The 12149-nt window shown below is 37.6% G+C and overlaps 1 protein-coding gene across 1 annotated transcript in view; it reads left to right on the top strand.

The window, feature by feature from the left end:
* Positions 1-2462: 2462 nt before the first annotated feature.
* GTF2A1L (general transcription factor IIA subunit 1 like) overlaps positions 2463-12149 on the top strand; it is a 34729-nt gene continuing 25042 nt past the window's right edge. Inside the window, exons 1-3 of the mRNA XM_033124935.1 lie at positions 2463-2483; positions 4835-4936; positions 5150-5273. Coding sequence (XP_032980826.1) covers positions 2463-2483; positions 4835-4936; positions 5150-5273 — 247 coding nt within the window. The remainder of the gene's footprint in view (positions 2484-4834; positions 4937-5149; positions 5274-12149) is intronic.

Raw genomic sequence — 12149 nt, 5'->3', positions numbered from 1 at the left:
CCCTACATTAATTATCTCATGCTATGAACAAATTACCCCCAAATTAATCTGCTTAAAATGACAAATATTTCTTATCTCACACAATTTCTGAGGACTGAGAATCTGAGAGATTCCTAGAGGGTGGTTCTGATTCAAGGTCTCTCAAAGGGATGCCAGTCAAGCTGTTCATCAGGGCTGCAATAATCTGACAGCCCAAATGGGGAAGGATCAATTTCCAAGGTTACTCATGTGATTGTCACAGGCTCTGGTCCTTGCTGGCCATGGGCTGAAGTCTCAGTTTTTGTCATATGGGCCTCTCCATGGGCTACCTGAGTGCCTGAGTGTCCTCATAACACGACAGCTTTCTTTTCCCAAAGTGTGTGACCCAAAGGAATTTCAGAGAAGGCAGGTATAGTCATTGATTATCTATTCTAAGAAGTGACACACCATCACTTCTGCTTTGTGCTATTAGTCACCCAGAAAAACCATGACATACTGTGAGAGGGCACAACACAAGGTTGTAAATATTAGGAGGAGAGGATCACTGGGGCCATCTAGAAGTGGGCTACCACAGGTCCAGAGCAGATTTGCAACTTGGATTCAGCCAGAATGTGAGTTAAACTATACCTCTTCTAAAAGCCCTTGTCTATTATTGGGAAGACATTACATCTGAGTCTGCCGGTGACCATCCAGATAGACCACAAGGAGCAAATGGAAAGTTGCTGACGTTGCACTTCCAAACCTACATGACCACTCTGTAACCTGAGTCTACTAAGTATGCTAAGCAATAACAGTTCAACTCTTAGTCACACTGTTTTGGGGGTACCAAGGTCCATATTTAATTTCAAAAGTATGTATGGTCTACAGTGTAGCCCAGGAAGGTAAAATACATAATGAAATAATATGAAACAATATGCTCTCACAAAAAGTTAGGTGATTACCAATCCTATGCATTTTGGAATATAGTTTTAAAATTTGGGTATGAAAAATATGGAAAACAAGAGACCTTTCAGCTTTCTTATTTCCCAGCTTGAATAACTGAATTGGATTTTACAATATCAGTAGGAATCAATGACTGCTTTTAGCTTTTCTATTTTGGGTGAAAGATAAGTCACTTTGAGTACTTCTGGTGGTAAATTGCCAGGTAGTGATACAATCATTAAAAATTACTATATAAAATTCTTGGCTTTTTGTAAAAGAAATTTCAGATAGTTTTCAATTTAGGGAAGTCTTCTAAAGGGCTTCATATAAATCAGCTGCTTGAAACCCACAAAAGGTAAGGTACCTGACCCAGGCAAAGCAAATAGAGTGGTAGGGCATAAATAGCTCTATTAAATTTACATGCACAAAAGTAAATAAACAACCAATTGAAAACCTAATGGGATTTTTAATCATTAAATAACTTAGCCATCTGGTTAGGCCAGGACCTATCTGCTGGCTAGAAAGGTCTATTTCAAAGACAGAGTAGCGGCAATAGATGACTTTTCCCCTGCAGGATTCTAATCCTGCAGATTACCTGTGTTTACATCTATCCTCAGTCCTAAACAAGGTATGCACCTGGATGTTCTACCCTGCACGGAATGGGAGGAACTATGGTATGTCAAGAGATGGTGATTTCTGCCTGAGGAGGAAAGGAGCCTGGGTGGGATTGGGGTGCTGACACTATTTTAGCAGTTGTTCTCCACCTCGGCTGCATGATAGAATCAGATTCTCGGGGTGCGACTCAGGTGCCAAGCCTTTATTAAGTTCTCCAGGTGATTTCAATGTGCAGCAAAAGCTCAGAGTCGTGTTTTGAGACAGTCTCATTTAAGTGCCCATCAGCGTCACGTGAGCATGTTAAAGTCATAGCAGGCTGGGCCTCATCCTCAGAGTTTCTGCTTCAGTAGGTCTGGGGTGGTACCCACTAATTTGCATTTTAACAGGTTTCCAGTTAGTGCTGATGTTGCTGTTCCATACTTTGAGAACTAATCTTAGAAGAGTTTGGCTCTCGTTATATTTTTACTGGAGTTCAGCTGCGAGTGGGGCGGAATGACATTTGGTAGAGGGAGCGAACAGATATCACTAGTCTCCCTTCTTTCCTGGCCCAACTCCCTTCAAAGCTGAAGGTGAACCTGGATCTATCACTGCATCATCCCTCACCTATCTTCTTAGTCTTTATTTCATAGATGGAGAAACTAAGGTTCTTCGGGAGTCATGTGAACGGCCCAAAGCTGGTTTGACCGGATTTAACCATCCCGTTGTAGCTGGGCCTCTGTGCTCACGCAGGACAACCTTTTCCTGCCTTGGTACCATGTCTCCCGTTTACCCCGCTTAAGTCATTAACCTTTCTCTCCTCCCCAGCCCCGCCCCCAGCATCCTTACGTAGTTGCGCAGGCAACTGCACCGACATTCAAAGCGCGCCAGGAGCGGTCCTCGGCCGCGCACCGCGTGCTGCGCAGACGCGAGGGGCCCGACGCGAGGAGCCAGGCGCTGCCGCCGCTGTTATGGCCTATGTCACCTCCGTGGTAAGGAGGCCCAGCCTGGCCTCACGGCCTGGGCTCTGTAGAGGGAGCGCTGGTCCCGGGTTCACGGCTGCCGAGCTCTGGACACCCTTTTCTCTGCTGGCCCTTTACAGACTTTCAGATCCCCTCTCCCTTAGGGACTCCGGCTATTGTCCTACGTGCGGAAGGAAGCTGATGAGGGTCAGCTCAGCTGGAAGTTGGGCCTGGCCCCCATCGGAAGAGCAAGTGTCTCTCCTTCTCACTCCTCACCCAAATTGAGGTTGTCTAGAAAGAGATGCTTAGAAGATGTTTAGATACGGACACTTAACCCTCCCAGTTTCCTACGTGTTCATAAAATTCCCGAGTTCAGTCGCACTCTGGTTGTAATTCTTAATTTTAGTATGATATTGTTGATTCTAAGCTATGTTATTTACGTGAAATAACAGGTGATGTGAAGTTTTATGTTACCCCACCACATAGTTTTAGAGTTCTCGTCCCACCTCCATCTCTCCATCCTTTAGCATCTTAATGCTTAAATGTACATTTGGAATTAAACACAAACACTGCTCTCCTACCCTTAAAGGGTTCCCAAGCCTCACAATGAGAACTGAGAGACCAAATGGCACTTGTGAGACCCTCTATCAATCATAAAAACCTGAATTAAAAAAATATATGTATGTCAAGGATTCACTTTCACTTTTAGTTCCATCTCAACAGACTTCACATTTGGGGAAAGGCTATGTGCTTGTGCAGATCTGTGTTATGTTATGGGTTCTGTGCATACATGTGTAGCATAAAGCGTCCATTTTTAGAGACATTATTTTGATGTGTATCCATTTTCTGATGTTAGTGTGTTTTAAGATATGTAAAATACGTATGCCTGAATGTAAGCTTGTCATGTATACCATTTTATCTGATGGGAAACTTTAAGGAGAGAGTATGTATGCACGGGTATGTTTGTGTGTGTGTGTGTCCTATTAAATAGAGAAGAGGTTAAGGTGGATTTCTTGGACTATACATAGTTTTAGTAAAGATAACAGGGGAAGAAAATAAAGTCTAACTGTAGTCCTAGAAGAGAAAGTATGTTTAATGACTACTTTCCTTTTGAAAATTTATGTTCTAATGGGTTATTTTTGATGGCTGCTGTTACACTCTGAGGGCAGATCTTAAAGATGGTTTTAGCCTTACGAGTTTTTTCTTTAGCTGCTAGAACTAACAAGCGTAAATTTAGTATACCTTTACCAGAGTAAACTGTTTTAGAAGAAGCAATTAATCTAGGGCACTTAATGGATATATTTGTGAAGAATTTATTATTTAAATGTAACTGATTGGCCTATTCATAGGCTTACCCTAGATCTTTAGAAGGATCAGTTTAAAACCAAGCTACTCTTATCATGAGCAGGATTATCTAGAGTATTTACCGGGTAGTATGAAAAAGCAATTGTAGAATGCCACAATTTTCATTTTGGCCTGATTAAGCAATTTGAAATAAGAGCAACTCAACTAAATTCCTGTTTTGCCATTTTTTATCACTGAAACTTCCACTAGATCACTATTGTTAGTACACTTAGCATTGTTAGTTTTGGGCTAGGGTGGGAGTGGAGCACAATTTACATAGCTTTATAGGACTGAGTTTATTTCACAGGGTTATTTTTCTATTGATATTGACCAATGTTCAATCTGGATAGAAATCTGCTTAATATTACTGTCATGGCCTGTTTTTGTTAGGAAGCATTTTAGTATGTTGCTTAATCTCTGCAGAGTGCCGATTGTGTAACGGTAAGGTTCATTCATGTCCTTAGTTGCTGTTAGGAAATCCATTTTGGTGCAGTTGTGTTTTTAATTGACAATAGTTCAGAGTATTTTTTTGGACTATGTGTATTTTGGATGTGGGATGGGTTTTGGTTACTCTATTGTAAGTGCTTGCCCCAATCTTATGGCTTGGAATGTATTTACATTTGTGGAAATAATTTAGTGAACTCTTAAGAAAGCTCCTTTGGCCTCTGAGAAAAAGGTAAATTGGAAACAGGTTCATTTCCACCTGCCTTAAATTAATTTCCCTTTTAAAAAGGAGTGGGGAGATTAAATACTTACTCAAAAGCCAAGTGACATAACGTAACCATACATCTTGATGAGATTATTATCTCATATTTTATCGTAGTCCTGTAATTCAGCCTTGTAGATAGGCTGAGACTATAGGTAACAATTTATGGAAATCGAAGACTATATGTACTGGAAGTAAGATGCACTTAGAAAAAATCCTTATCATGGTTTTTCTTTAAACTGTAAGATTAGAAAGTGTACACTGTATGTATTTTAAGGCTGAATACGTTCAAACTTGAGAATTTAAAGCTTGAATAATTACTATTATGTAGCCTAAACTCTACAGATCTGTAATTGAAGATGTCATTGAAGGAGTGCGGGATCTATTTGCTGAAGAAGGTATAGAGGAACAAGTCTTAAAAGACCTGAAGCAGGTTTGTATACAATAGAAGTTTCTCTGCCTTATTGTTATTTCTCAGCTTATATAACTGATAAATTATATAGTTCTAACCCCTTAATTACAGTTTAGTACTTACCCATTCATTGTGCCATCAACTGACAGTTAATTTTTAAAAAGTGAAAAAGGTAGAAATAAATATTATAATGTTTTATTTTATTTAATAAAAGGAAACATTTTTTCTCTGCAGCTCTGGGAAACAAAGGTTTTGCAGTCTAAAGCAACAGAAGACTTCTTCAGAAATAGCATCCCTTCACCTCTGTTCACGCTTCAGTTGCCACACAGCTTGCACCAAACATTGCAATCATCAACAGGTTGGATACAGTTAGTAAATTAGTACCATTTGGATCTTCAGAACAAATTCTCGTTTGGTGGAGGTTTTGAATTAGACAGGGTACTGTTCTTAAGATGACAGGGCTCTGACCTCAAAATCATTAAATGGACACAGTCATCCCATGTACTTACTGACAAAAAATTAGGTTATTTAAAGTGGTTTTTTAAAATGTTAATGCCCACAAAGGTGACAAAGCCTTATTCAGAGAACAAGTTATATAGTTTGTGGGCTATTGGGAGTACGCATTGGTTATTTCAGAGAATTTGGGTCTAGTGAAGGAGTAATCCAGCCACCTTTGCTGAAGAAGCAGAAGGAAAGATGGGGGCTTGCACACTGTGCTTTCTTTCTCTCGTTTGCTTCCTGTACATACTATATATCTGTTATTGGAAGCCAAGTGGAGAGTTAACAAGAATATGGAGATTATTCAGGTTACCTTATTGTTTTGGATATACAGAATGATGGCTAGAAATTGACCTTATACCTTTTATCTTTATTCTTGGCCTTTTGAATCTCTGCCTCTGGTTGTAAGAGAAATATTTGTCCATATTTGTATCAGTTTAAACTGGAAAAGACTAGTGAATGAAAGATAAAAACTATTCTGCTATATCTTTCTAGCCTTTATTCCTTCTTTTCTCCTCTGATTCTTATACTCTTTATACTACTCTAATGTGTGTCTGTCTGTGTGTAGATATCTATCTATCTATCTATCTATCTATCTATCTATCTATCTATCTATCTACACAGACACACACAAATAGATCTTACTGAGTGTAGCTGAAATCCACCAGATTCATGTTTGCAAAGGATTAGATCGTCTGTAATAACTAGATTGTTCATTGCTCACTGGGGAAAATTCACATGAAAATCCCGTGGGCTAAGATGAAGAGAAAAATAGTAAGGAGGCTAGTACCTCGTCTATTACAAAAATGAGAGCATTTAAGTGTGGTAGCAATCATAACTTATAAAAATGAAATAAATTAACAATGAATATTGGATTATCAGGCACATCTTTTATCTAATGCTATGCTTATAAAGTATAGTATAACTCTGCTCTATAAGAATTAGCCATAACAGTTTTAATTACTAAGTTGACACACTGAAACATTTTCTATTAGTTGTTGGATTTGTGGCTGTTTTTGTTTTTAACTTTCCCATTTTATTAAGGCATCCCTTTTATTTCTGTACTTCATAACATTTAAATAACATTAAAAATTTTTTTCTTTATTAAACAACTTCAAAGATTTTTACTTAGAAGTGGTTTGGAGGGTGGCAAGTGTGGAGAAGTAAAATACTTGACTGTCTTCTGACAAAAGCATAGTGAACACTTCTCAGGTTTTTTTGTCATTCAAAATTGCAATACTTGATTTTGCCGCAAGATGGTAATATTCCCAGTGATTTAAATCACAAAATAGTCTTGCAATTGTATATCTCATTGGCTTTCACTCAGCACTTTATTATTCTCTGTCTTAGAAGTTAGAATAATAGAAAGAATTACATTTAAACAAGACGGTTTTTCTCATTCTCTTTTACATCATTTATAATGAAGTAGTTTTAAGAAGAAGTATGTGTACCCTTTAACAATGCATTATGGGCCTTGTTCCTATCCTTCTTCATTTCTAAGTATCCTACAATAAGATTCTTAAAGCAAATAGCCTTATAAAATTGATATTCTTCTTAATTGTATCTTCTCATTGTATACTTTTAAAAGCTTGACTAACATAACCTAAACTAACTTATGTCTACAACGTTTTTATCTCTTGATAACAAGTTCAAATTAAATTCACAATGGAATAACTCATCTGTTTTTGGGCAAACAATAGGGAAAACTTGTTTGCCCTATTATATTTTTTTAACTGTATTATCCATTTGCTTAATAATTTTTTTTAAAGATTTTATTGGGGAAGGAGAACAAGACTTTATTGGGGTACAGTGTGTACTTCCAGGACTTTTTTTTTTTTCCAAGTCAAGTAGTTGTCCTTTCAATCTTAGTTGTGGAGGGTGCAGCTCAACTCCAGGTCCAGTTGCCGTTGCTAGTTTCAGGGGGCGCAACCCACTATCCCTTGCGGGAGTCAAACCGGCAACCTTGTGATTGAGAGGACATGCTCCAACCAACTGAGCCATCTGGGAGCTCAGTGGCAGCTCAGCTCAAGGTGCCATGTTCAATCTTTAGTTGCAGGGGACGCTGCCCACCATCCCTTGTGGGATTCGAGGAATCGAACTGGCAACCTGTGGTTGAGAGCCCACTGGCCCATGTGGAAATCGAACCTGCAGCCTTCAGAGTTAAGAGCACGGAACTCTAACTGCCTTGAGCCACTGGGCCGGCCCCTGTTTAATAATTTCTTGTATCTTCAGTTGTCAACCTTTTTTTTTTTTTTATTTTTTGGTCTCAGGACCCCTTTACACTCCTAAAAATTGAGGATCTCAAAGACCTTTCTTTTATGGGGGTTGTAAGTATCTATTTGCTACATTAGAAATTAAAGATGAGAAATTTTAAAATGTTGGTTTATTAATATAAAAAGATTATATGTTAACATAATAATATATATTTGTTAAAAGTAACTATTTTCCAGAACAAAAATATTTAGTGAGAAGAGTGGCATTGTTTTACTTTTTTGCAAATCTCTTAACGTCTGGCTTAATAACAGACAGCTGGATTCTCATCTCTGTTTCTAAATTCAATCTGCTGTGATAATCTGGTTTTGGCTAAAGTATATGAAGAAAATCTAGCCTCCCACATATGGATAATTGGAAAAGGAGATGTATATTAATAGTATTTTCAGATGATTTAATATTACACTAAAACTCAACAAGTAGTTTTTGAGAGGTAGTGCAAAGTGGAGTCTGAAACCATGCCAATGGACTTTTTATAATGTTAAATTTCACTGGTGTATCTTGCATTTTGAATAACTCTTTAACCCATGTGTAATTTTTTAACGTGTTGATTGTTTGGAAAATATTGGTTCACTGAGTTACACATTTGACACATTGTTTATTATACAAGATAAAAAAGTCATATTCATTAGTATCGCTACATCTCTTATCAGAAAAGTATTGGAAAGCTATCAAGCTCACTGTAGTAGTATATATAAAGTTTCCAAATTTTTAATTTTTGCTTGAAAGCTTGAATTTTATCATTGCCAAACAAATGCTGTCAGTTTGTTTTCCCTGAAGTGATGGGCACACTTAGTTCATTTTCAAAAGAATGTCTACCAAATACCCAAGCCTGAATAACCATAGTTTCTGTCAGTTATTCTTTCAAGTAAAAATAGTGTTTCTTGAAAAAAGAGGCTAGGTCAGCTCCCAGCTTAAACACTAGCACCAATGCTTTTTTTCGTACCTCTTGTATTTCTGTATGCAGCAGAAATGCTTTATGTGTTCTTCCCATTTCATCACAGACTATTACAAGGGTTGAGATAGTTGTTTATGGTTAGTTACATTAAGGAACTTAAGTGAAACAGTTTTGTTGTTGCGGTTGTTTTATCTTTTTTCCCCCATTGTGAGTGAATGGCAATGGAGAAGAAATACAGTGACCACTGTTAAGATTTGTACAGCCTTAATTCCTGCTAAGGTGTGTTCCGTTTTAGTGACCATTGCTTTGTGCCATCAGCGCAAATATCAACAAAAAAGAACAAAAAAATATTTAGTGAGAAATGAAAAAGGCATATATTGTCTTAATATCAGAGAAATAGTTTTGACCTCGTGAACACCCTGAAAGGTTCCCAGGGACCCTTGGGGGTTTGCACACTATACTTGAGAACTGCTGTTCTATTTTAGGGTGATTATATATAATTTACATTTTTTTAAGACTTAATTTTTTCTTTTTAATTTTATTGGGAAATATTGGGGAACGGTGTGTTTCTCCAGGACCCATCAGATCCGAGTCGTTGTCCTTCAGTCTAGTTGTGGCAGGCGCAGCTCACCTCCAAGTCCAGTCACCATTTTCAATCTTAAGTTCAGGGGGCTCAGCCCACCATCCCATGCGGGAATTGAACCGGCAACTTTGTTGTTGAGAGCTCGCACTCTAACCAGCTGAGCCATCCGGCCGCCCCACTGGCAGCAGCTCATTGTCTTCAGTCTAGTTGTGGAGGGCACAGCTCACGGGTCCATGTGGGAATCGGACCAGCATCCCTGTTGTTCAGAGCTTGCGCTCTAACCAACTGAGCTATCCGGCCGCCCCGAGACTTAACTGTTTTTTTTTAGAACAACTTTAGGTTCACAACAAATTTGAGAGGTCAGAAATTCCTCCTGCCCACACTCTTGCACAACCTTCCCCATTATCACCATCTCCTATCAGAGTGGTGCAGTTGTTACAATGGATCAACCTGCATTGACACATCATAAACCACCTCCAAAGTCCATAGTTTATATTATCACTCTTGGTGTAAATTCTGTGGGTTTGAGCAAATTTATAATGATGGGCTAGGTATCCATAATTTTGGTATCCTGCAGAGTATTTTCATTGCTCCCCCAAATCTTCTGTGCTCCTATTCATCCCTTCTCTCTATACCAACTCTGGCAATCACTGACCTTTTTACTGTCTTCATAGTTTTGCCTTTTCCAGAATGTGTTATAATTGGAATCATACAGTATGTAGCCTTTCAGATTGTCTTCTTTCACTTTTGACTTTAAGCTTCCTCCATGTCTTCTTTTCTTGATAACTCATATCTTTTCAGCACTGAATAATATTCCATTTTATGAATGTACCACAGTTTATTCACCTACTAAAGCACATCTTGGTTGCTGCCAAGTTTTGGCAATTATGAATAAACCTGGTATAAACATTCATGTGCAGGTGTTTGTGTGGGCATACGTTTTCATCTCCTTTGGGTAAATCCCAAGGAACATGATTGCTGGATTTTTATGATGAGAGTATGTTTACTTTCTTAAAAAACCCCAAGCTGTCTTCCAAAGTGGCTATATCATTTTGCATTCCCACCAGCAATGAATGAGAGTTCCTGTTGCTCCACATCCTCACCAGCATTTTGCTGTTGTCAGTGTTCTGGGTTTTGACCATTCTAATAGGTATCCTATTGTTTTAATTTGCGTTTCCCTGATGATGTATGATGTGGAACATCTTTTCATATGCTTATTTCTGTGTATCTTCTTCAGTGAAGTGTCTGTTAAGGTCTTTGGCCCATTTTTTAATTGGGTTGTTTGTTTTTTTGTTGAGTTTTAAGAGTATTTTTTGAGTTGCTTTGTGTATTTTGGATACTGTGTGCTATCAGATATGTCTTTTGCAAACATTTTCTTTCAACCTGTGGCACGTCTTCTCATTCTCCTGACATCGTCTTTCACAAAACAGTTTTTAATTTTAATGAAGTCCAGCTTATCTGTTATTTCTTTCATGGATTGTGCATTTAGTGTTGTATCTATAAAGTCATTGCCATACTCAAGGTCATCTATATTTTTTCCTATGTTATCTTCCAGGAATTTTATAGTTTTGCATTTTATGTTTAGGTCCGTGATCCCGTGAGTTAATTTATGTGAAAGATATAAGGTCTGTGTCTAGATATTTTTGCATATGATGTCCAGTTGTTCCAGCACCGTTTATTGAAGAGACTATCTTTGCTCCATTGTATTGCCTTTACTCCTTTGTCCAATATCAGTTGACTATATTTATATGGGTCCATTTCTATGCTCTTTATTCTGTTCCACTGATCTGTGTGTCTGTTCTTTCACTAATAGCACACTGTCTTGATTACTGCAGCTTTATAGTAAGTCTTGGTTGGGGGTGGCAGTCTTCCAACTTTGTTTTTCTTCTTGAATATCGTATTGTCTCTTCTGGGTCTTTTGCCTGAAATCCACTTTTGAGAGGGAAATGGGATTCTGTTAGTAACTTCAGAATAACAGGTGTAAACTAGGATGGTCCTGGGCAAACTGGGACGTGTAGTCATCTAGCCTATGATTGCTTTATCTCTAGGGCAGTTCAAACTGCTTCTGCTATTTGGTCTTCATGATGAAACTATCAGTCATTGTGGGAGGAAGAAAGGGAAGAATAGGAATATAGTGAGGTTTGTGATGACTTTCATCTTTGAGTATTCAAACTCCTAAAGTTCAGGTCCAAACTGTGTGTCCAATTGTTCTTGAACTTAGATCTGGTGAAAATTCCAGCAATGCTGTTGGTTCTTGAGGTGATTTGAGCTAGAACATTCAGTTTGGTCATCAGGAGAAATCCACATACTAATGAGTAGTCACAAAGAAGAAATTGACCAGTCTTTGCACCTCTTGAATCATGCGACTTGGGTATTAAGATTTGGAATGGTTGGTTCAATGCAGGACCAAGAATTGTGAAATTATTAAGTTGATGTAAAAGTAATTGCAGTTTTTGCTATTATTTTTAACCTTTTAAACCGCAGTTACTTTTGCACCAACCTAATATTAACTGCCTAAAGACGTTTTGGTGCATAGGGAAAATTACACTTATAAATGTGAAGGTTGTTATGTTATATTAACTTTTTACAAAATTTCTTAAATATGTTTGAGAAATTGAACTCTTTCTAAAGCCTATTGTTTGTGAAATTTAATATTTCTAGAATAGATACACGAAGACCAAAATTTTGACACTTTGTTTATGTTAAAACACATATTCAGTTAAAAGTTAATTGGTTATCAAAATCATCTTGAATATTTTAAAAAGTGCGTTTCAGGCACATAAATTTATATATATGAGTATATATATGTATATATATACATATAGTTTGTGAACATATATAAATGGTGCATATAACTTGTGAATTTAGTATCAAAATTAAGTAGGAGCTGCATGAAACTTCACTATAAAACTTAGTTCATGCTTTTATTCTGATGGCTATAAAGAAACTCTTAAAACTCTTATAGCTCTGTTTGATTTATATAA

The sequence above is a fragment of the Rhinolophus ferrumequinum genome, chromosome 13 (assembly GCF_004115265.2).
Source record: "Rhinolophus ferrumequinum isolate MPI-CBG mRhiFer1 chromosome 13, mRhiFer1_v1.p, whole genome shotgun sequence".
Lineage (NCBI taxonomy): Eukaryota > Metazoa > Chordata > Mammalia > Chiroptera > Rhinolophidae > Rhinolophus > Rhinolophus ferrumequinum.
Note: the sequence above shows the minus strand (reverse complement) of the source record. Positions and strands in the feature narration are given on the sequence as shown.